We start from the raw sequence: 25,743 nt of genomic DNA, 5'->3' as shown, positions 1-25,743 counted from the left end.
TTTGTCTTACAATGGACTCATGAACATCAAGGCTTTTAGAAATACTTTTGTAACCCTTTCCAGCTTTATGTAAGTCAACATTTCTTAATCTTAGGTCTTGAGAGATCTCTTTGTTCGAGGCATGGTTCACATCAGGCAATGCTTCTTGTGAATAGCAAACTCAAATTTTGTGAGTGTTTTTTATAGGGCAAGGCAGCTCTAACCAACATCTCCAATCTCGTCTCATTGATTGGACTCCAGGTTAGCTGACTCCTGACTCCAATAAGCTTTGTAAAAGTCATTAACCTAGGGGGGGTTCATATACTTCTTCCAACCTACACTGTAAATGTTTAAATGATGTATTCAATATAGACAAGAAAAATACAATAATTTGTCTGTTATTAGTTTAAGCACACTATGTTTGTCAAATTTGATGACCAATCCATGCAGAAATCCAGGTAATTCAAAGGGGTTCACATCATTTTTCTTGGCTAGCGTGCACGAGCCAGGACCAAAGATGGGCACTTATGCCTCTATTTGGCCCAAACATAGACGGTCAGATTTGGTCCGGTCCAAATCTGAACCAATCATAGACATCTATGTTTCACAAGTTGGACAGCACAATGCAGCACAGTGCAGTACAGCAGAGCAGAGTACAGTACACAGTAAAGTATACTAGAGTACAGTAGATTAATTTATTTAAATTGATGTCCTTATATGAACCGTAACTCAGTAGCATCTTTGAAATTGTTGCATGTTGCGTTTATATTTTTGTTCAGTGTAGGTGTGCATGCAAAGCAATGCACAACTCCAGATTTCTTACATACTAACTCACATTATTGTGAAGCAAAAGTCCCGACTTTAAATCTTTCTTCTTCTTCACACTACTCCTCTTACAGTTTCAGCTAGAAACGCCAATCAAACTGTATAATGTGCACAACAGCCACGGACCGCAAAAGGAATGGATTTTTTTAGGCTGCATTACGACCACACAAAGGGGATGCCACCATAAAATTTGAGCCATTATCAAGTGCTTGTCAAATTGTGAATGAGAGACCGAGTGTGTACAGCCTGCGCAACTATCATTATCATCCTGGCAACTATCATTACGCGCACCTGGCATCAATCATTACGTGTACCCGCACTTCATCATGAGGCACACCTGGACTCCATTACCTCACTCATTACCTCCCCTTTATCTTGTAAACCTTTAGGTTATTTCCCCAGGCCGGATTGTTTCTATGTCAAGACACTACTCCTATGTTGTATATTTCCATGTCCTTTGTTATATTAAACTTACCACCTGCTTCTCGACTCCCAGCGTCTTCAATACAGAACACTGCCTCACAAACTGGAAGCAACAACAAATCAGAACCTCTCCCAGACAGTTGATGAACAGGGATACCTACTTCGTCAACACCACGACCAGCTGGCGCAACTGGGGACGGCTATGGAAGAGGTTCTTCGCATCGTTCAACATCTTGAACATATCCGAGAGGCGTTGCATTCAACTAGCGGAGGATACTCTACCACCAGTCGACCCAGCCCATTCAGCATCCCGCCCAGGTCAGCGATGCCCGCTTGTCCCTCCCGGAGCCTCCACCACGAGAGGACCAAGGTTGCCACGGTTATTTCTCTGCTGAGTGGGCGAGCGTTGGAATGGGCCACGGCTGTCTGGGAGAGAGGAGAGGAGGAGCTGGATTCGTACAAGTGGTTCATGGCTCTGTTCAGAGGTATCTTCGATCATCCACTGGAGGGCAGGAGGACAAGACTGCTGCAGAGCACGCACTACCCTTCCGGACAGCATCCAGCGGATGGAATAAGCCGGCGCGTCGTAAGCTATTCAGTAGAGGACTGCGCGAGGAGGTCCAGACGGAACTGGCCTGTCGAGACGACAACCTCTCCTTGGACACACTCATCGTGTTGGCCATCTGTCTGGGTAACTTACTTCAGGAGCGTCGGCACTCTCATCGCTTCACTCCATCCCTCAGTGACCACTCTGGATCAGAGACTGAACCCATGGAGGTAGGGGTCACATGCTTCCCTGCGGCAAAGCGACGCAGTCGGAGACAGCTGAGGCTCTCTCTCTCTATTGTGGTCAAGGAGGGCTCCAGCTACAGCAGTGTCCGGTACGTCCCAGCTCGGGATCCACAAGAGCCGAGGGATGGTCATGTGATTTTCCACTTCCTGGGGCAGGTGTGAGTATCTATCCCATTTAACATTTACATTTAAGTCATTTAGCAGACGCTCTTATCCAGAGCGACTTACAAATTGGTGCATTCACCTTATGACATCCAGTGGAACAGTCACTTTACAATAGTGCATCTACATCTTAAAGGGGGGGGGGGTGTCAATTGCACGTAGTCGACTGTCCCTTATGTTTCTACAGCGTTGGGACTTCCGGGTATAAGCCTCATTCCTTCCATGGGCGGAGTACGCTTCCATGGGTGGAGTACGCACAAAATTAGTTACGTTACTCTTCCACCGGGCTGACTCCCTTCTAGTGTGTTCTCGATTTTTAGCCAGCCCTGGCTCAGTGGAGCCCGGGACAGACTGAAGCTCCTTCAGTGGATGAGTGGGCCAGGAGCACAGAAGACATGTGGAGCGAGGCTCACGTTAGACTCCGTGTGCCGTCCACTGTCAGAAGAAGCAGGCAGACCGCCACCGCTGTGAGACTCTCATGTTACATCCTGGGGTTGTAGCACAAAGCCACTTGGCATAGCCAGATCAGGACGTAACGTACGTGTGACGCCGACGCTGCGGGTCTGGAAGCAAGTACAGGGGGTGAATTTAATACAAAACAAGAGTAGCGTCTGGACATGAGAAACATAACTAATACTGCCTGGGGAAAGAACCAAAGGGAGTGACAGGGATATAAGGGAGTCTCATGACGCGCAGATGCACGTAACAATGGTGGCAGGTGTGCATGATAAGTAAACTGGCGACAAAGAGCGCCAGAGGGGTAGACATGACAATAGGGATAACTCTGAGTATGCTATTCTGTTCCTCTGAAATAGACTAAAGTTTCTTCATATCATGCTTATTTAGATCTGTCCAAAATAATAAAATGTAGGCTATATAATAAAATGTAGGCTATATTACATGGATTTATTAGACTTTTTACATCTTTCAAAGGTCTGCATCAGTGGCCTGTAGGCTGTGTATGGAAGCCAGGAGATGATTAATGTGTTTTTGTTAATTAACGATCAATTACCGTGAAACAGACAGTTATTTGCTTGACAATCACTGTCTGACAAAATGTTGTGACCGCCACAACCACACAACTCCTGACCACAACAACTGACCAAACAACTCCTGAAAACACAACTACTGACCACAACCACACAACTACTGACCAAATCAAATGACCACAAGTATTGACAACAACCACACAACTACTTACCACAACCACACACCTACTGACCACAACCACAAACCTATTGACCAAAACTACCGTCCAAAAGTATAGACCAAAACTACTGACCACAATCACTGAGCAAACCCACACAACTACTGACCACAACTCGTGCCAACAATTACTGACCACAATCACACAACTACTGACCACCACTACCAGCCAAAAGTACTGACCAAAATCACTGAGTAAAATCACACAACTACTGAAAACAACTACTGAACCACAACTAAATGACCAACCACACATCTACTGACCAAACACAAAACTACTGAACACAACCACACAACTCCTGACCACAACAACTGACCAAACAACTCCTGAACACACAACTACTGACCACAACCACACAACTACTGACCACAACCACACAACTACTGACCACAACCACACAACTACTGAATCACAACCACTAAACATAACCACAAAAACCTACCACTACTACTGACCTAACATATTGGCCACAAACACACAACTACTGACCACAACATCACAACTACTGACCACAACCACACAGTACTACTGACTACTACTGACTAGGGATGGGGCATTTTAAATTCTTTAAATTAGTGCTTCTCATCCATCGCATGAGAGAATATTTCAACAAATATGAATATTTGAATGCAAGGTGAAGAGGAGGTCAGAGGAGGTCAGTGCATGAAGGGTAGCTGCCAAAAGATCTGGAGTCAGTAGGCGACCAGACGACACTTACGGACACTTCTCTCTGAAGATGTGCTCAGGGAGGAGGTAAGGGGCCTCCAGATTCCTCATCTCAATCACCTAGAAGAGTAGAGTGGGATGGAGAGACAGTAAGAGATTGAGGGAGGGGGAGGGAGAGCGAGAGAGAGAGAGAGAGAAGTAAATGTAAACAGATTATTGAGGATGCTGTTACTACTGGCCTACAGACAACTCAACTCGTCATTTTTTCCTGAACACTCGCTTTAATTCCAAGGTAATTTACCTTGCTGACGTGTTGACAGAAGGCTGGGTTGGCGATCATCTGACTAAGGAAGTTCAGGTAGGCCGCCACCAGTGCCATGATGCCACAGCGGATGACCATGGGCATGTTCTCCTCATTAGCCAAGGACATATCCTGCAACCAATGAAAAGCTTTAGAAATATGCTACACAAGGGCTTGTTTTGCAACAGATAGAAAGGGGAAAAATGGATTGTCCAGAGAAGAGAAAATGTGCCTTTGGCTTTAGTGTAGCATAGAGGACATTACAACAGCTCTATGGCTAGCTAGCTATCTTATAGAATTCTATGCTAGTTGCAATTAATTCAGTCAGGCATTCAACTAATATTTACATTCAATCCACAATGAAGCCTGACTCAGGGTCATGTTCATTACAGCACATCAGTGAAAATGAAAATGAGCGTTTCTTATTGGATAGTATCAGCAGAATTGGTCAGGTTACATTTTAAATGTACTTTCCCCTTGAGACTTAACTTTTGGATTACCTAAACTCAGTAACAATCTGATTACTTCCTGTTACTTTAGGAGTACTTGTCCCTTAAGAGGCATTAGAAGAAGACAAAAAGAATCCATCAAACACATTTAGCGTGTCATCATAGTGGTCCTCGACTTGTGGTCAGACTCAGGTGGAACAAACAAACGTACACATTTTGTCAATGCTAATAAACATCCTTTCTGAATTTAAAAGTAATCTAAAATGTAATCTAGTTTTTAGAAAGTATCTCTAATATGATTGGAATATTTTTGCTGGTTTGTGTAACCAATTACAGTTACTGTTTTTCTAATCAGATTACATGTATTCAGTTACTCCACAACCCAGATAGTATCTTCCTCCTTTAGGCTGTTTGAGTATTCTCAAACACCTCAAAAATATTTACGCCCATTCAATCACAGCTGATATCATTTCGCCACAGCTTCCCATGTTGATAGGGCTATTGTAAGTAGTAATTCTGTGCCTGTTAATTTAATTTCAATTGATAGCTCTGTTAGCTACCTTAAGAAACTCACTGTCGTTAGCTCAACCTATGCTATTAATAGCTTTGTACCAAGCTATCATTTTGCAACATGTGATCATAAGCATAGGAGTATTGTCAATTGTAATCTTGTGCACACTATCCTGAATTCTACTATTAGCTCTGTACATTTTGAATCCAACCAGGAAGCCTATTGTGGCGAGCTCATACAGTTCTGTTGACCAGCGTCACCATGGATACCCCTGCTGTTTTCAAATCTCGCAGAGGGGTTGGAGTGATACATATAAATGTGTAAACTGGACTTTCTGGATGTCTGAGAGTATGACAAGCCCAGACGTTCTGGTTATCTCAGAGACTTGGCTGAATAATTTGATTATGGATAAGGACGTTGCTATTGCGGACAAGAGAAAGGCCGAGGGGTTGCTATTTATGTAAGATCTTCCTCTTATTGCATCATGCACTCTTAGCATCTTTGTCACCAAAATGTGCGAGCTGTTCGTTATAAAAGTGGACTGATGCCAAAGTATGCATATATACACTACCGTTCAAAAGTTTGGGGTCACTTAGAAAAGTCCTTGTTTTTAAAAGAAAAGCACATTTTTTGTCTATTAATAAATAACAATATGTATCAGAAATACAGTGTAGACATTGTTAATGTTGTAAATGACTATTGTAGCTGGAAACGGCAGATTTTTTTTCAAATGGAATATCTACGTAGGCATACAGAGGCCCATTATCAGCAACCATCACTCCGGTTTTCCAATGGCACATTGTGTTAGCTAATCCAAGTTTATCAGTTTAAAAGGGTAATTCATCATTAGAAAACCCTTTTGTAATAGTTAGCACAGCTGAAAACTGTTGTGCTGATTAAAGTAGCAATACAACTGGTCTTCTTTAGACTAGTTGAGTATCTGGAGCATCAGCATTTGTGGGTTTGAATGCCCAGAAACAAAGAACTGTGGAGGTCTACATTTTTTCTGATTTCTTTTGATTTTCCCATGATGTCAAGCAAAGAGGCACTAAGTCTGAAGGTTATGCCTTGAAATACATCCACAGATACACCTCCAATTAACTCAAATGATGTCAATTAGCCTATCAGAAGCTTATAAAGCCATGACTTCATTTTCTGGAATTGTCCAAGCTGTTTAAAGGTACAGTCAATTTTGTGTATGTAAACTTCTGACCATACTGGAATTGTGATACAGTGAATTATAAGTGAAATAATCTGCCTGTAAACAATTGTTGGAAAAATGACTTGTGTCATGCACAAAGTAGATGTCCAAACCAACTTGCCAAAACTATAGTATGTTAACAAGAAATTTGTAGAGTGGTTGAAAATGAGTTTTAATGACTCCAACCTAAGTGTATGTAAACTTCCGACTTCAACTGTATATGGCTCAATGACACTACTATCTCCCAATACTTCAAACCGAGGAGAATTTTAAAGTTGATCCATAATGCCATAATGTCAACCAGTGCATGAGAAGAAGCCAATTCTGCCAAGTAGTCTGTACATTTCAACATACTAAAGGCAATTTATCTTAATATCAACATCTTCTCGTTATAGTGTTATCTTTCTTGTTGTAAATATGAATTCCTACAAAAAACAACTAAAAGCTGGTATCGTTGCTAAGGCAATGTTTTGTTGACAGTTTTTTCCCCTCCCATCATTATGAATAAATTACATTGACTTTACTAAAATGTGTCCTGTGACACAATGACTGATGCCACAGGACACCTATTACCTACATACACATTGCATGGCAACAATTGCCATGAAATTGCACACGTACAAATCTCACGTTAGGACTCCACCAAAAACCTCTGAAGTTACACCACGCCATCAGTGTCTTCTGTCCTACCTGCAGGGCAAGAGCCAGCCTGATGAGGTCCACCACCACCTCCTCATTGGCCAGCTCGATGGTGAGCACGGCCAGGGTAGTGAAGAGCAGCTCGAAGTTCTTGTGACCGTTGTCCTCCTCCTTACAGCCCAGGTAGATGTGACGGTACAACTGCTGCCCATGCTGAGAGGAGAGGAAGTAGTAGATGGAGAGGAGAGGAAGTAGTAGATGGATGTGTGGATGGATAGAAGGAAAGAACAATGATTGGGTAGATGGATGGAGAGAGAGACTAATTATTTTAAATAAACAAATAATAAATTCATATTCTTGTAATTTGGGCATGTAATTACCAGTCCATCAATATCTTCAGATTTAGTAATTTTTCAAATGCATTTCACAGAATTGAACAATCGAAGAGCCGGAATTTCATAACTAGAATGGTCATGACGGTCATTCTAATATGTGCATTTGAAAACATTTCTATGTGTAAGACAACAGTTGCCTGGCCAGCTAATGGCCCACCCAACCCTAAACTACATTGAAACTAATTTCACAAATATAATAATACAGTGCCTTGCGAAAGTATTCGGCCCCCTTGAACTTTGCGACCTTTTGCCACATTTCAGGCTTCAAACATAAAGATATAAAACTGTATTTTTTTGTGAAGAATCAACAACAAGTGGGACACAATCATGAAGTGGAATGACATTTATTGGATATTTCAAACTTGTTTGAAGCCTGAAATGTGGCAAAAGGGCCGAATACTTTCGCAAGGCACTGTAGATATAGTCTGACGGGTGACAAAATTTTTAAAAGGATGTATTTGGGTGTTTTTGGAGCCATTGTTCATGTTTCTCTGTAGCCCCCCGACTGTAGAACAAACAATGATGTAGTCTATTGCGGATGTGGTAGGTTTCCAAGTGAAATCCCCCCCCCCAAAAAAAGTGTCTGGACCCTTCTATAACATGTAATTTACATACATTTAGATTTAGTTGTAAAATAGTGAACAATCCTTTAAATAGGCATATGGTCATTTTGAAATGCTCTGATAGTTTTAGTAATTTATGATATCTCCAAATTACTGCTGGAGTGGAACATACACAGACAGTATTTAGGAAAAGTCAGGGACAAGTGGGTTCAAGGTATTCATTGAAATTAAGTTACTGAAAGAAAGAAAAAGTCATTACAATGGCTACGAATTGAGTATTAGGAACCATTGAGGAGACGGCAAGAGAGAAATATGAAAAAAATCTGTCAAACCAAAGAAAGAGAGAAGGTTTTTAGATAACTGATAGAGCGAGAGAGAGAGTGAACGAGAGACTGAGGGAAAGAAAGAAAAATCTAATGTCCATGTAACAGACAAAGGATGCAAAGGTACACAGTATGTTATCGAACCGGTTCAATACGCACACGTGAACCGCGGAATTACGGTATGACTGTCATTTTCAAAACGTGTTGATTGCGCTGAAGACTACAAGCACGTTGTACATTCAGATCCACAGAACCGGACGCGCAATTTGTGGCGGTTACGGGGCTCCTGAGGGCTGACAAACTTTACTCCACAGCAATGTCTCAATGTAGTGACCGCAACCCCATCCCCTTTCAACAACTAATGGACGATTTTGCAATGACATCTCAGTAGGAAACCTCCCTAAGAGGGGCCTCATGAAGAGAGGGGAAAATAAAACAAATATTCTGAGCAACAATGGCGGGCGCCAGCGAAGAGGCACCTTCCAAACACAATTTGCGATAAATTCAGAAACATAAGGAAATAATGAAAGCAGTGAGAGTATTCACAGCCAAAGATCTGCAGCCCTATTCAGTGGTTACTGACTTCGTCACCTAATGATTACCGCGTTACAATGTCCCCTATTCAGTGGTTACTGACTTCGTCACCTAATGATTACCGCGTTACAATGTCCCCTATTCAGTGGTTACTGACTTCGTCACCTAATGATTACCGCGTTACAATGTCCCCTATTCAGTGGTTACTGACTTCGTCACCTAATGATTACAATGTCCCCTATTCAGTGGTTACTGACTTTCACCTAATGATTGCGTTACAATGTCCCCTATTCAGTGGTTACTGACTTCGTCACCTAATGATTACCGCGTTACAATGTCCCCTATTCAGTGGTTACTGACTTCGTCACCTAATGATTACCGCGTTACAATGTCCCCTATTCAGTGGTTACTGACTTCGTCACCTAATGATTACCGCGTTACAATGTCCCCTATTCAGTGGTTACTGACTTCGTCACCTAATGATTACCGCGTTACAATGTCCCCTATTCAGTGGTTACTGACTTCGTCACCTAATGATTACCGCGTTACAATGTCCCCTATTCAGTGGTTACTGACTTCGTCACCTAATGATTACCGCGTTACAATGTCCCCTATTCAGTGGTTACTGACTTCGTCACCTAATGATTACCGCGTTACAATGTCCCCTATTCAGTGGTTACTGACTTCGTCACCTAATGATTACCGCATTACAATGTCCCCTATTCAGTGGTTACTGACTTCGTCACCTAATGATTACCGCGTTACAATGTCCCCTCCCGCACACATTTCAGCAGCAAAGTAATTCCCAAACTCTGAAACATCACGGGGAGAAAATGAAAAGGAATTGACACCTTATCTAGCTTTCTCCACTGATAGTTGGACCTCCAGAGCAACTCCAAGCTACCTGACTGTGACGGTTCACTATGTACTTGATTGGGAGATGAGAGCTACAGGTTGTCAAAACTAAGAAGCACTTTTAATTGTAATGTTTTCTCCCTTCAATTTCATACAGTAGAGACAGAAACCAGGCCTAGTCAGTCAGGCTGCCATGATTTGTCTATAGGCAAAATAAAGAGTTCATTGTTTGTTAAAGGGTGATGTGTTTTAATTATTTTCTTAAATATAAAGATACCGAAACCGTAACATTATAGTGGCCCGCAAACTGTGATACATACAGAACCGTGGGCCCACTGTACCTGTACATTCCTAGAACAGACAGAGCTAAATATAGCGCCAGACTTTCAATAAGGCCAGAGACAGGTAAATGTGACTGTGGAGCAATGAGGGAGATGCAGCACTGTGAACGAAGAACCCACATTTGCACAATCACTCAGCACATCACAAGCTTTAGTAAAGTGGACAACATCACTGGAGCAAATACCTAAAATAGCCATGTTTCTGAGTCAGCGAGCAGTGTCACCATCTTTAATGAAAGAGGAGGTGGTGGGGTAGTTCCTTATTAATTTAGTCAGATATTCAAATACACACTCGATGGCTCATGAAAATAACTTGAGGCCGTGACCTAAAAATAACCAACCTACAAGACTGCCTCTGACACTTAATAGCCTTAAGCAGGGTCGTGTTCAGTAGGCAAGAAATGTTAGAAAACGGTCCGAAACTGGGTGAAGAAGTGAGGTACTATTTGGTATATTATTAGGATCCCCATTAGCTGTTGCGAAAGCTGCAGTTACACTTCCTGGGGTCCACACAAAACATGACATAATACAGAACATTAATAGACAAGAACAGCTTAAGGACATAACTATACATTTTAACATATCCAATAAGAAACACTCACTTTCTGTTTAAAAACATTTAGCTGCATGTTGTTACCTAGCACCCTAATCAACACAACCCAGCTGGAGACATAGCTCTCTATCTAGCTACTTATCATATTCCTCTGACGAAGGCGGATTGAGCTCCATTAATTAGCCTTGACAGTGGCAGCGATAGCATGAATGGTAAATGCTGGCAATGTATTCGGTGGCAATAGTTTCTTTATGGGGGGACTTGGAAGAGTCTAGGGGAAATGCTAAATGTTGTGGAGCATATCGCAGCTAGGGGGCCTGAGCTATGGGCTCTGTGTGGATGACATTGTCTCTAGACTATGGTCAGTTTACCTTCCTCATATACAGTGGGGTCTAAAATTATTGGATTCATTGTTAGAGATTAGTAAAAAAACACTATAAAAAATGATTTATTTTGATAATACAACCAACGCAAAATAACAGTTGTTTTGAAGTTATTTACAATGTTTTAAGGGTTTATTAAGGGTTTATGAAAAATGTATGTCTTCGAACACACGTCTCTTAAAATCAGCTAGACATTGGGACCTCAATAAACTGAATCGGGCATGTAAGTGCTGGGCTGGAACAAAAGCCTGCATCGCTCTATGATGTTCGGATTGTTTATCTGCTTATCTGATTGCTTATGTGGTATTGGCAGGGAGGTGTGGAGTATTGAAAATTAGCCCGTTTGCAAAATCTGGCACATTGACAGAAATGTTGATTAATGTGCAACGTCCCCATCAAATAAACCTAACAAAGTAAAGTAGAATAGTGTCTGTTTATTACACTGCAATAAGGCACAACTACCACCAACAGAGGACAGAGCAGCCAGGTCGTTCAAGGCTGATGTCAAAATTGTCCTGAGGACGTCTGGAAATGCCTTATAAAAACAGCCACTAGGGGCAACTTTATTACCATCAAGTAGGCTTAGGTTTTGTAATCCAATGACTCTGGATTGCGTGTTCGATTCCTGGTTGCGTGTTCGATTCCAGTCATGGACATTTGTTTTTTATTTTAACCCTATCACAAACCTTAACCCTTACCGTAACCATTTGGAATGAGTGTCTAAACTTAACCCTTACCTTAACCATTTGGAATGAGTGTCTAAACTGAACCCTTACCTTAACCATTTGGAATGAGTGTCTAAACTGAACCCTTACCTTAACCATTTGGAATGAGTGTCTAAACTTAACCATTTGGAATGAGTGCCTAAACTTAACCATTTGGAATGAGTGTCTAAACTTAACCCTTACCTTAACCATTTGGAATGAGTGTCTAAACTTAACCCTTACCTTAACCATTTGGAATGAGTGTCTAAACTTAACCCTTACCTTAACCATTTGGAATGAGTGTCTAAACGTAACCCTTACCTTAACCATTTGGAATGAGTGTCTAAACTTAACCCTTACCTTAACCATTTGGAATGAGTGTCTAAACTTAACCCTTACCGTAACCATTTGGAATGAGTGCCTAAACTTAACCCTTACCGTAACCATTTGGAATGAGTGTCTAAACTTAACCCTTACCTTAACCATTTGGAATGAGTGCCTAAACTTAACCCTTACCGTAACCATTTGGAATGAGTGTCTAAACTTAACTCTTAACTTCTAAAATGGATTTTTGGAGAAATGGAAAGATACAGCACCAGCAACAACAAAAACACTGACATTTTAAGTTTGGAGAAATGTAGAATAAAGTCGAATTGTGCTGCAGTGAGACTGAGAGCTTGTTGCAGTAAAGAGCTGATGCAGAACCATTTGTGATCCATAGTGGTTTTCTATGGGGATGTAATGGTGCGTTGCAACTGGCCCCTGCTTGGTATTTATTCCACGACAAACGGATCGTAACACTCTGTGAAAATCAATTATTGCATCAGAGCTACTTATGTGCTGCTTTACCTTTGAACACTGTCTATGAATGAAAAGATAGGGATTTTTATCACCCAAACTAACGACTCATTCTACTAAGCATTATAAATGCAGAACTTCATTAGGCAATCATAATGCAATCACAAACAGGTAGTATAATGTGCAATACTGGAAGTGTATACATTTTTTAAGTACAACTTTTTAATTCACCTTTTTCATGAACCCAACGTCTTGTTTCGATATCTTCTCCCTCTTTATCTTCAAGGCCGCCACATTAGGAATGATCCTAAAAAAATTAGAGAAAGATTCAAACATGAAAGATATATATAGTCGTGAAAGTCACACCCCTTGCACAGTATTAAAAAGGACTGGATTTTTCCCCTACCGATTTTCACAACCAAATCCACACTTTCAAGGTGAAAGAAAATAATTAGTGATGCACTGATATGACATTTTGTATTCCGGCGCCGACAGAGATGGCCGCCTCGCTTCGCGTTCCTAGGAAACTATGCAGTTTTTTGTTTTTTTTACGTGTTATTTCTTACATTAGTACCCCAGGTCATCTTAGGTTTCATTACATACAGTCGAGAAGAACTACTGAATATAAGATCAGCGTCAACTCACCATCAGTACGACCAAGAATATGTTTTTCGCGACGCGGATCCTGTGTTCTGCCTTACAAACAGGACAACGGAATGGATCGCATGCAGCGACCCAAAAAAATGACTCCGGAAAAGAGGGAAACGAGGCGGTCTTCTGGTCAGACTCCGGAGATGGGCACACCGTGCACCACTCCCTAGCATTCTTCTTGCCAATGTCCAGTCTCTTGACAACAAGGTTGATGAAATCCGAGCAAGGGTAGCATTCCAGAGGGACATCAGAGACTGTAATGTTCTGTGCTTCACGGAAACATGGCTCACTGGAGAGACTCTATCGGAGGCGGTGCAGCCAACGGGTTTCTCCACGCATCGCGCCGACAGAAACAAACACCTTTCTGGTAAGAAGAGGGGCGGGGGCGTATGCCTTATGGCTAACGAGACATTGTGTGATGAAAGAAACATACAGGAACTCAAATCCTTCTGTTCACCTGATTTAGAATTCCTCACAATCAAATGTAGACCGCATCTACCAAGAGAATTCTCTTCGATTATAATCACAGCCGTATATATCCCCCCCTAAGCAGACACATCGATGGCTCTGAACTAACTTTATTTTACTCTTTGCAAACTGGAAACCATTTATCCAGAGGCTGCATTCATTGTAGCTGGGGATTTTAACAAGGCTAATCTGAAAACAAGACTCCCTAAATTTTATCAGCATATCGATTGCGCAACCAGGGGTGGAAAAACCTTGGATCATTGTTACTCTAACTTCCGCGACGCATATAAGGCCCTGCCCCGCCCCCCTTTCGGAAAAGCTGACCACGACTCCATTTTGTTGATCCCTGCCTACAGACAGAAACTAAAACAAGAGGCTCCCACGCTGAGGTCTGTCCAACGCTGGTCCGACCAAGCTGACTCCACACTCCAAGACTGCTTCCATCACGTGGACTGGGATATGTTTCGTATTGCGTCAGATAACAACATTGACGAATATGCTGATTCGGTGTGCGAGCTCATTAGAACGTGCGTTGAAGATGTCGTTCCCATAGCAACGATTAAAACATTCCCTAACCAGAAACCGTGGATTGATGGCAGCATTCGCGTGAAACCGAAAGCGCGAACCACTGCTTTTCATCAGGGCAAGGTGTCTGGTAACATGACCGAATAAAAACAGTGCAGCTATTCCCTCCGCAAGGCTATCAAACAAGCTAAGCGTCAGTACAGAGACAAAGTAGAATCTCAATTCAACGGCTCAGACACAAGAGGCATGTGGCAGGGTCTACAGTCAATCACGGACTACAGGAAGAAATCCAGCCCAGTCACGGACCAGGATGTCTTGCTCCCAGGCAGACTAAATAACTTTTTTTCCCGCTTTGAGGACAATACAGTGCCACTGACACGGCCTGCAACGAAAACATGCGGTCTCTCCTTCACTGCAGCCGAGGTGAGTAAGACATTTAAACGTGTTAACCCTCGCAAGGCTGCAGGCCCAGACGGCATCCCCAGCCGTGCCCTCAGAGCATGCGCAGACCAGATGGCCGGTGTGTTTACGGACATATTCAATCAATCCCTATACCAGTCTGCTGTTCCCACATGCTTCAAGAGGGCCACCATTGTTCCTGTTCCCAAGAAAGCTAAGGTCACTGAACTAAACGACTACCGCCCCGTAGCACTCATTTCCGTCATCATGAAGTGCTTTGAGAGACTAGTCAAGGACCATATCACCTCCACCCTACCTGACACCCTAGACCCACTCCAATTTGCTTACCGCCCAAATAGCATCGTCTGTGGACCTATCTCAACCACACTGCACACTGCTCTAACCCATCTGGACAAGAGGAATACCTATGTGAGAATGCTGTTCATCGACTACAGCTCGGCATTCAACACCATAGTAACCTCCAAGCTCGTCATCAAGCTCGAGACCCTGGGTCTCGACCCCGCCCTGTGCAACTGGGTACTGGACTTCCTGACGGGCCGCCCCCAGGTGGTGAGGGTAGGCAACAACATCTCCTCCCCGCTGATCCTCAACACTGGGGCCCCACAAGGGTGCGTCCTGAGCCCTCTCCTGTACTCCCTGTTCACCAACGATTGCGTGGCCACGCACGCCTCCAACTCAATCATCAAGCTTGCGGACGACACAACAGTGGTAGGCTTGATTACCAACAACGACGAGACGGCCTACAGGGAGGAGGTGAGGGCCCTCGGAGTGTGGTGTCAGGAAAATAACGTCACACTCAAAGTCAACAAAACTAAGGAGATGATTGTGGACTTCAGGAAACAGCAGAGGGAACACCCCCCTATCCACATCGATGGAACAGTAGTGGAGAGGGTAGCAAGTTTTAAGTTCCTCGGCATACACATCACAGACAAACTGAATTGGCCACTCACACAGACAGCATCGTGAAGAAGGCGCAGCAGCGCCTCTTCAACCTCAGGAGGCTGAAGAAATTCGGCTTGTCACCAAAAGCACTCACAAACTTCTACAGATGCACAATCGAGAGCATCCTGGCGGGCTGTATCACCGCCTGGTACGGCAACTGGTCCGCCCTCAACCGTAAGGCTCTCCAGAGGGTAGTGAGGTCTGCACAATGCATCACCGGGGGCAAAGTACCTGCCCTCCAGGACACCTACACCACCCGATGTAACAGGAAGGCCAAAAAGATCATCAAGGACATCAACCACCCGAGCCACTGCCTGTTCACCCTGCTATCATCCAGAAGGCGAGGTCAGTACAGGTGTAGCAAAGCTGGGACCGAGAGACTGAAAAACAGCTTCTACCTCAAGGCCATCAGACTGTTAAAAAGCCACCACTAACATTGAGTGGCTGCTGCCAACACACTGACACTGACTCAACTCCAGCCACTTTAATAAATGGAATTGATGGGAAAGGATGTAAATATATCACTAGCCACTTTAAACAATGCTACCTTATATAATGCTACTTACCCTACATTATTCATCTCATATGCATACGTATATACTGTACTCTATATCATCGACTGCATCCTTATGTAATACAAGTATCACTAGCCACTTTAACTATGCCACTTTGTTTACATACTCAACTCATATGTATATACTGTACTTGATACCATCTACTGTATCTTGCCTATGCTGCTCTGTACCATCACTCATTCATATATCCTTATGTACATATTCTTTATCCCCTTACACTGTGTATAAGACAGTAGTTTTTGAATTGTTAGTTAGATTACTTGTTGGTTATTACTGCATTGTCGGAACTAGAAGCACAAGCATTTCGCTACACTCGCATTAACATCTGCTAACCATGTGTATGTGACAAATACAATTTGATTTGATTTGATTTTTGGCCAATACCGATATCCAATATTTTTCTTGCCAAAAAAAAAAACGATACCGATTTTAGCAGCCTTTTAAGCATTCTAGTACAGCTAAACACACACATGGACGCAGCGGTGTAAGGCTCGGCATCTCAGTGCAAGAGGGCATCACTAATGGTTCGAATCTAGGCTCTATCACATCCGGCTGTGATTGGGAGTCCCATAGCACAATTGGCTCAGCATCGTTCGGGTTTGGCCAGGGTAGGCCATCACTGTAAAAAATAATTTGTTCTTAACTGACTTGCCTAGTTAAATAAATGTCACACACACACACACACACACACACACACACACACACACACACACACACACACACACACACACACACCTAAATGCCAACAAAATAACTTTTTGGTATGTCCTCATTACCAGTAAAACATAATCAAAACCTATTTCTGTCACTTACTTGCTGTGTTGTTTAGTTGTTCATGTCCTTTCATTCTCAACCAGGATTTCTATGGAACGCTTGTTGACCAATCAGGACCTGAATATGACTGCACGTCACATAATAATTTAATGCGTTCCTATTTTTTTTAACGTAGTTATTACACATGGATTACATTATCACTTGTCTTTCATGTCACAACGATCCATCGATACATATGCTACATAAATGCTAGCTAGCTCATGGATGCAAATGGATGTGTTTTCTTCCCCCAAAACACATCAAGACGACAGTCTGATTCAGCAGCTATAGTTAGCTAGCTAACTATATAGCTAGGTGTCGTCATCTAAAATAACCCTGATTTATAAAGACAGTTTTTCTTTGATTAATGGTGGACGGACCCATCTATGTGAAGCTCGCCACAATAAGGATCAGCCACAATAGTGGACTTTGCATTTAGCCTTCAAAATAAAAGTATTGCATAATTCTACTATTTGTGTTAATTTGCATCACTGTCAATGACATACTTTTATTTTTAGTTTTGGGCAACAGGGTTAAGTAGCTGGCTAGTTATTTATTTTCATGAACTGAAATTCAATTCCAATAGGCAAACAACAAGTGGCAACCTAGCTAATATTTACTCACAAGGATTCCTAGATCATTGCTAATAATATTGAAAATGACTACAGTTTGTACTGGTCATTGTTTTCAGGCTGATTATATTGGTGCTAGCTAGGTACTGCAGAAGTTGCGGTCGAACAAATGGTGCTTTATTACCAAAGTGGTACTGTAAACACCTCGTTTGTGGCCCGTATTTGTACTTATTGTACAGCTTTGACAGTGCTACTGTATCTATTTGACACGCAACGACCCAAACGGCAAGAATTTGTTCTTAACTGTCTTGCCTAGTAAAATAAAGGTAAAATAAAAAAATTCCATAGTATGTATGTCTTGAAGCTAATAGCAGTGACACATTACTGTTTAACTCCGGTTGGGCAACATCTGAAAAATAGCGCACTTGGTAGTGTGTACCAGTGCTCGACCAGGCTGCGAAAGCCAACATCACCCACTACTTTTACTGAGCTTGAGCAATTTTGACCAAAACAATTGATCTATGTTGCTTTATGATTTGTGCGAGGTTGGTAGAATCTTATTCAAAATGATTCACAGCTGTAATGGCTGCCAAAGGTGTTTCGACCAAGTTTTAACTCTGGGGTCTTAAGACATACGCAATCAATACATCTTCATTGTATACATTTTTTTTTACTTTGAAAGAGTAGGTTGTGTAGATCTGTAGGAAAAAAAACCAGATATTTAGATGACATTTTAGGGTTGTGTAGAATTGCAACAGGCACTGTGCATTACATTTGGTAATTTAGCAGATGCTCTTACCCAGAGCAGCCTACAATCAAATAGCTTACAAAACTTAAGATAACGTACAACCTCAAACCCAACAACTAAAAGATATCGGGGGGTGTATGCACCCCTGCGGAACACCTGACACCGGCAGTGGGCATTTTGACAACAGCTGTTACCTGATGCCCCGCAGCTTGGCGCGGTTGTCGTGGCGATCGATGATGTTGAGCAGGATCTCAAGGACCAACTGGCGAAGCTCGCAGTCCTCCATGAGTGAAATGGAGAAAAGTGGGTCCAGGAAGGGTGCGGGCAGCGCCGCCACCATGGTCTTGGACTTGAAACCAGAGGTCACCTGAGGTACATCAAAGATGTCAGGGGGGAAAGGTCAGTCTTGATCACAGTCTATATATATCATGTGTTAATAACACACCATGTACAATTTATGATAAAGTACCGTACATCTATATCATGATATACATTTCAATTTTCCATACATTTCTGGATAAATGTCTTGGTATATGTATATTTCATGGTTGAAGGGTGTTCGAGAGTACACTCCAGCATATTTCCACACTCCATCAATCACACGTAATTGACAGGTGGCAGGTGTTTATTGCATCGCCACCACCGACAGACTGGCGAGTTTGCCATCGTTCACAATAAACCGACTTAAACTTTGAGCTCTGCCAACACCTTTCTCTTTCAATCCGAGCGGATTTCAGATTGAGCAAAATGTCACTGCACTGTGACCCTTCTGTCTGGTCTACATGATGAGGTGACGAAAGGGAGGACACTGGTGTGTGTGTGTGTGTGTGTGTGTGTGTGTGTGTGTGTGTGTGTGTGTGTGTGTGTGTGTGTGTGTGTGTGTGTGTGTGTGTGTGTGGTGTGCAGTAGCGGAATGGCAATATGGAGCACCAGGAAAATGTGCATCTGGGCGGGCCCAATGGTCTAATTATAGTGGGGGCTGAGAAGTTGAGCGACACGGGCGGCCCACTGGTCCATCTCTTCCACCGGACCTGGCCCATTGGTCTATTCCTCCCTCTGTGCAGCGGCTGCAGTACTTAGCCCAGCCCCCTTCCCTCACATACACACTGACAGTGACATAGCCACGAGACGTTGATGTAGCTATCAATAGAGGTCAACTTACGCAAAATCCCAAATCAACATCGATAAGCAACACAGCAAAACACGTAAAGGTGGGGCTGAAAAGTTAAGGGACAAAAAAGTAAAGTCCTTTGGGTCAGATGCAGCCAAATGTAGGAAACTTATTATGTAATGATGCTACTAGTGCCAGTGCCAATGCTAACGTCAGTGTGCAGATAGCCCATGCAGAGGGGGATGACACAGCTGGAATTGTGAGCACAAGCAAAGTCTGTGCAGCCAAAGCGGTAGGCAATGGGGAGCCATCGTTACAGTTGTTGGTAATTAGCTAGCTAACCATATTAGCATAAATGTGCCATCAGTCAAAACATGGCGTCAACCAAACAAAGGACATGATCATGGACTTCAGGAAACTGCAGAGGGTGCAGATGCACAATCGCCTGGTACGGAAATTGCATCGCCCACAACCGCAAGGCTCTCCAAAGGATAGTGCGGTCTGCACAACGCATCACCGAGGGCAAACTACCTCCCCTCCAGGACACCTACACCACCCGATGTCACAGGAAGGCCATAAAGATCATCAAGGACAACAACCACCCGAGCCACTGCCTGTTCACCCCGCTATCATCCAGAAGGCGAGGTCAGTACAGGTGCATTAAAGCTGGGACCGAGAGACTGAAAAACAGCTTCTATCTCAAGGTCATCAGACGGTTCAGCAGCCACCTCTAACATTCAGTGGCTGCTGCCAACACACAGACTCAAATCTCTGGTCCCTTAAATAAATGGACTTAATAAAGGTATCTCTAGTCACTTTAAATAACACCACTTTAATCATGTTTACATATCCTACATTACTCATCTCATATGTATATACTGTATTCTATACCATCTACTGCATCTTGTTTACATATCCTACATTACTCATCTCATATGTATATACTGTATTCTATACCATCTACTGCATCTTGTTTACATACCCTACATTACTCATCTCATATGTATATACTGTATTCTATACCATCTACTGCATCTTGTTTACATACCCTACATTACTCATCTCATATGTATATACTGTATTCTATACCATCTACTGCATCTTGTTTACATATCCTACATTACTCATCTCATATGTATATACTGTACTCTATACCATCTACTGCATCTTGTTTACATACCCTACATTACTCATCTCATATGTATATACTGTATTCTATACCATCTACTGCATCTTGTTTACATACCCTACATTACTCATCTCATATGTATATACTGTATTCTATACCATCTACTGCATCTAGTTTACATACCCTACATTACTCATCTCATATGTATATACTGTACATCTATACCATCTACTGCATCTTGTTTACATACCCTACATTACTCATCTCATATGTATATACTGTACTCTATACCATCTACTGCATCTTGTTTACATACCCTCATCTCATTACTCATCATCATATGTATTATACTGTATTCTATACCATCTACTGCATCTTGTTTACATACCCTACATTACTCATCTCATATGTATATACTGTATTCATTATACCATCTACTATACCATCTACTATCTTGTTTACATACCCTACATTACTCATCTCATATGTATATACTGTACTCTATACCATCTACTGCATCTTGTTTACATACCCTACATTACTCATCTCATATGTATATACTGTACTCTATATCATCTACTGCATCTTGTTTACATACCCTACATTACTCATCTCATATGTATATACTGTACTCTATACCATCTACTGCATCTTGTTTACACCATCGCTCATTCATATATTTATATGTACATATTCTATCCATCCCTTTACATTTGTGTGTGTAAGGTAGTTGTGAATTTGTTAAATTACTTGTTAGATATTACTGCATAGTCAGAACTAGAAGCACAAGCGTTTCACTACATTTAAATTAACATCTGCTAAGCATGTGAATGTGACCAATAAAATTTGATTTGAAAACAAGACATCAAGAACAAAGATAAAACTAGCTGAAATGAGCCACCTACGATTCGCACACATAGCAACTATGACAAGAAGCAGCCATCTCATTGAGGTGTACACATCGTTCCCGTGACGTTGTCAGCCATTTATCAGTCATTTTATTCCTCAACTTTTGTTCAACGGGATCGACATCATATGATAAATATTTTCATCAGATTTTTACTATGCACTTGAGCTTGTGTCCTCAAAATCGAATTATATTGGTCACATATAACACATATAGCGAAATGCTTATGTTCCTAGCTCCAACAGTTCAGCAATACAGAATACAGGCAAATACCCAAAATAAAAATAAATATTAGAATGACCAATGTCAGAGAACGGAATATAAATACATGCATTCGAAAACAACTTGAGTTGCACCCCCTTTTGCCCTCAGAACAGCCTCAATTCGCCGGGGCATAGACTCTACAAGGTATAGAAAGAGTTCCACAGGGATGCTGGCCCATGTTGACTCCAATGCTTCCCACAGTTGTGTCAAGTTGGCTGGATGTCCTTGGAATGGTGAACCATTCTTGATATACAGGGGAAACTGTTGAGCATGAAAAACCCAGCAGCGTTCTAGTTCTTGACTCACTCAAAGCGGTGCGCCTGGCACATATTACCATACCCTGTTTAAAGGGCACTTAAATCTATAGTCTTGCCCATTCACCCTCAATGGCACACACACAATCCATGTCTCAAGACTTAAACGCCTTCTTTAACTACTCTTCCCCTTCATCTACACAGATTGAAGTGGATTTAACAGGTGACATCAATAAGGGGTCATAGACTGACCAGGTGAAAGCTATGTCATGGAAAGGGCAAATGTTTTGTACACTCAGTGTATATGATGGTGTGTGCTGCCATCCTGTTAGAAGGTAACAGATTATTTTAGTACAATGGTATTACAAAGATGTATTTTCATTGTGTTCAATGGTGTTATTTGCCCCCTAGTGGAGCTTTCTGGTACTTAGACTGTACGCAAACAGGAAGTAGAGAATTGTTCCGCACGCAAAGAAGCAGTTAAAAACAACGCTACGGTGCAGGTCTTTCAGTGTAGTTATTTCCTGTCACGCTTCAGCCTTGGAAAATATTTGATTGTAAGTTCGATTCAAGCATTTAGCTAATGATGATCATTTTGTTATTGATAGAGTTGCTTACATATCAATGTTGGTTGGTTGCATTTACTCACACAAATTGCAATGCCTTTAATGTATGTTGTTAGCTGTATTACTTGTAAAATATACAATACTGTAGTTTTGTTACTGTTTCTAGTGTAATATGCTTTGTTATTGTTCTACATAGATGGTTGTACATTATTAGAGTAATGAAAGGAGCCAATTACCATATGGTTAACAATTAGCTATATGGTTTGGCATCATGCCAGATGCATGGTACCTTAGCACATGCTTTGTATTTATGCAACTTCAAATGTATAATGTACAGCAACAGTATGTCGGTGTGAATTAAATACTAAAGTATATTCTTTTCTGTATTTTGCAGTTTCACAATAAATGTTTTCAATATATTCATTCAAGAAAAGTCACACCTTGGGAGTTTTATTGAAGACTTAGTTGTTAGCTATCTGTCTAGTTTTGCATGGGAAAGCAACTCGAAGGCAGAATATGGTGTGTATAGACATTATGGACTGTATATGAATAGAAAAGGTGTGCTCAGCAGTAATTATATAGGATGAGCCTTGACTAGAATAAAGTATATAGATACTCAGCAAAAAAAGAAACGTCCCCTTTTCAGAACCCTGTCTTTCAAAGATAATTTGTAAAAATCCAAATAACTTCACAGATTTTCATTGTAAATGGTTTAAACACTGTTTCCCATGCTTGTTCAATCAACCATAAACAATTAATGAACATGCACCTGTGGAACGGTCATTAAGACACTAACAGCTTAGAGACGGTAGGCAATTAAGGTCACAGTTATGAAAACTTAGGACACTAAGGCCTTTCTACTGACAGAAAAACACCAAAAGAAAGACGCCCAGGGTCCCTGCTCATCTGCGTGAACGTGCCTTAGGCATGCTGCAAGGAGGCATGAGGACTGCAGATGTGGCCAGGGCAATAAATGGCAATGTCCGTACTGTGAGATTCTGGAGACAGGACGGACAGCTGATCGTCGTCGCAGTGGCAAACCGCGTGTAACACAGGTACAGGATGGCAACAACAACTGCCTGAGTTACACCAGGAACACACCATCCCTCCATCAGTGCTCAGACTGTCCGCAATAGGCTGAGAAAGGCTGGACTGAGGGCTTGTAGGCCACCGGCAACAACATTGCCTATAGGCACAAACCCACTGTCGCTGGACCAGACAGGACTGGCAAAAATGTGCTCTTCGTTGACGAGTCGCTGTTGTGTCTCACCAGGTGTGATGGTCGGATTCGCATTTATTGTCGAAGGAATGAGCGTTACACCGAGGCCTGTACTCTGTAGTGGGATCGATTTGGAGGTGGAGGGTCCTTCATGGTCTGGGGCGGTATCATCGGACTGAGCTTGTCATTGCAGGCAATCTCAACACTGTGCGCTATAAGGAAGACATCCTCCTCCCTCATGTGGTACCCTTCCTGCAGCCTCATCCTGACATGACCCTTCAGCATGACAATGCCACCAGCCATACAGGTCGTTCTGTGTGTGATTTCCTGCAAGACAGGAATGTCAGTGTTCTGCCATGACCAGTGAAGAGCACGGATCTCAATCCCATTGAGCACGTTTGGGACCTGTTGGATCGGGAGGGTGAGGGCTAGGGCCATTCCCCCCAGAAATGTCTAGGAATTTGCAGGTGCCTTCGTGGAAGAGTGGGGTAACATTATTCAATTGACCAGTGTTCAATGACTATGTACATTGGGCAGCAGTCTCTAAGGTGCAGGTTTGAGTACCTTGTTGTAGCCTGCTAGTAACAGTGTCTAAAGTTAAGAGCAGGATATTGGGCGGAAGCCGGCTAGTGGTGACCATTTAACTGTCTGATGGCCTGGAGTTGTTTTTCAGTCTCTCCCAGGTTCGATGCACCGTCTCCTATTATGATTATTAATATGATTCATTCATTTGATCAAATGACAGGGCTGCTTCTGTGTTGTTTGTATTTTAACAATATTGGGCCTTTATAATTCATTTTATTATTCTAGGCCACAGAGGTGTTTTTCCAGCCGCTCCCTTACGCCTTCAAAACACAACAACAAAGGCACCTGGTATTCTACCTGTCAGTTGAAGCTGGAGTTGGACCTTAAAGTGACGAACTTCCACAGGTTTTATTTATTTATTTAACCAGGCAACTCAGTTAAGAACAAATTCTTATTTACAATAAAGGCCTACCTTGGCCCAACCTGGATGACGCTGGGCCAATCACGGCCGGTTGTGATACAGCCTGGAATCGAATCGGGGTCTGTAATGATCTCTAGCACTGATATGCAGTGCCTTAGACCACTGCACCACTCGGGAGCCAAAGTAGGTGTAGGCTACTTTGTCTTGTCATCAAAACAAAAGGCATACACAATGAATCTTAATTTGTTATATCATTGTTGTACTGTTTTCAATAGGTCACCAGCAGATGCACAACCAGAACAGCCTGTTTGCATGGTGGACCATCCTGGCCTATACCCTATCTGCTGTCTCTTCATTGCAGAATACCATGATTATATACAGGGCAGACTATAGGCCTCTGCGTCTGAGGCCAAACACAGTAAGCAATACTAAGTATACATGGTATTACTTGCTGTGTAAGACCTCAGACACAATGGCCCATGGTATACTCTTCAGTATAATCCAAAAGTCTATTTCATCATTTTGTGAAATAGACTGTGATGATACTGGAGATTATAATTTATAAGAAAATATTCTAATGAGTAAACAGTTGAATTTGGTTTAAAGTAAATAAAGAAACCAGACTGCAATGTCAGGTTGTTGTCCTTCTTTATGAATTATCTACTGTTATTTACATAACATAATAAACAGATATATTCAGTATTCTTTATTGTAAACTACCAAAGTGCTCCACAGTTCCTTTGGAAAGTATTCAGACCCTTTGACTTATTCCACATTTTGTTACAGCAATCTACACACAATACCCCATAATGACAAAGAAAAAAACAGGTTTGAAGACATTTTTGCAAATGTATTAAAAATAAAAAACAGAAATATCTTATTTACATAAGTATTCAGACCCTTTGCTATGAGACTCAAAATTGAGCTCAGGTGCATCCTGTTTCCATTGATCATCCTTGAGATGTTTCTACAACTTGATTGGAATCCACCTGTGGTCAATTCAATTGATTGTACATGATTTGGAAAGGC

The 25,743-nt window shown here is 42.1% G+C and overlaps 1 protein-coding gene across 3 annotated transcripts in view; it reads right to left on the bottom strand.

The window, feature by feature from the left end:
* Positions 1-25,743, bottom strand: part of efr3a (EFR3 homolog A (S. cerevisiae)) — a 250,798-nt gene that overhangs the window by 25,495 nt on the left and 199,560 nt on the right. For all 3 annotated transcript variants that reach the window (XM_046320769.1, XM_046320771.1, XM_046320770.1), the window contains 5 exons: positions 18,513-18,685; positions 12,836-12,911; positions 7,207-7,368; positions 4,356-4,487; positions 4,107-4,174 (listed from right to left, as the gene is read on the bottom strand). In XM_046320769.1, coding sequence (XP_046176725.1) covers positions 4,107-4,174; positions 4,356-4,487; positions 7,207-7,368; positions 12,836-12,911; positions 18,513-18,685 — 611 coding nt within the window. The remainder of the gene's footprint in view (positions 1-4,106; positions 4,175-4,355; positions 4,488-7,206; positions 7,369-12,835; positions 12,912-18,512; positions 18,686-25,743) is intronic.

This window comes from Oncorhynchus gorbuscha, linkage group LG22, assembly GCF_021184085.1.
Source record: "Oncorhynchus gorbuscha isolate QuinsamMale2020 ecotype Even-year linkage group LG22, OgorEven_v1.0, whole genome shotgun sequence".
In the NCBI taxonomy this organism is placed as follows: Eukaryota; Metazoa; Chordata; class Actinopteri; order Salmoniformes; family Salmonidae; genus Oncorhynchus; species Oncorhynchus gorbuscha.
The sequence above is the reverse complement of the archived record's forward strand: the minus strand, read 5'-3'. Positions and strand labels throughout refer to the sequence as shown.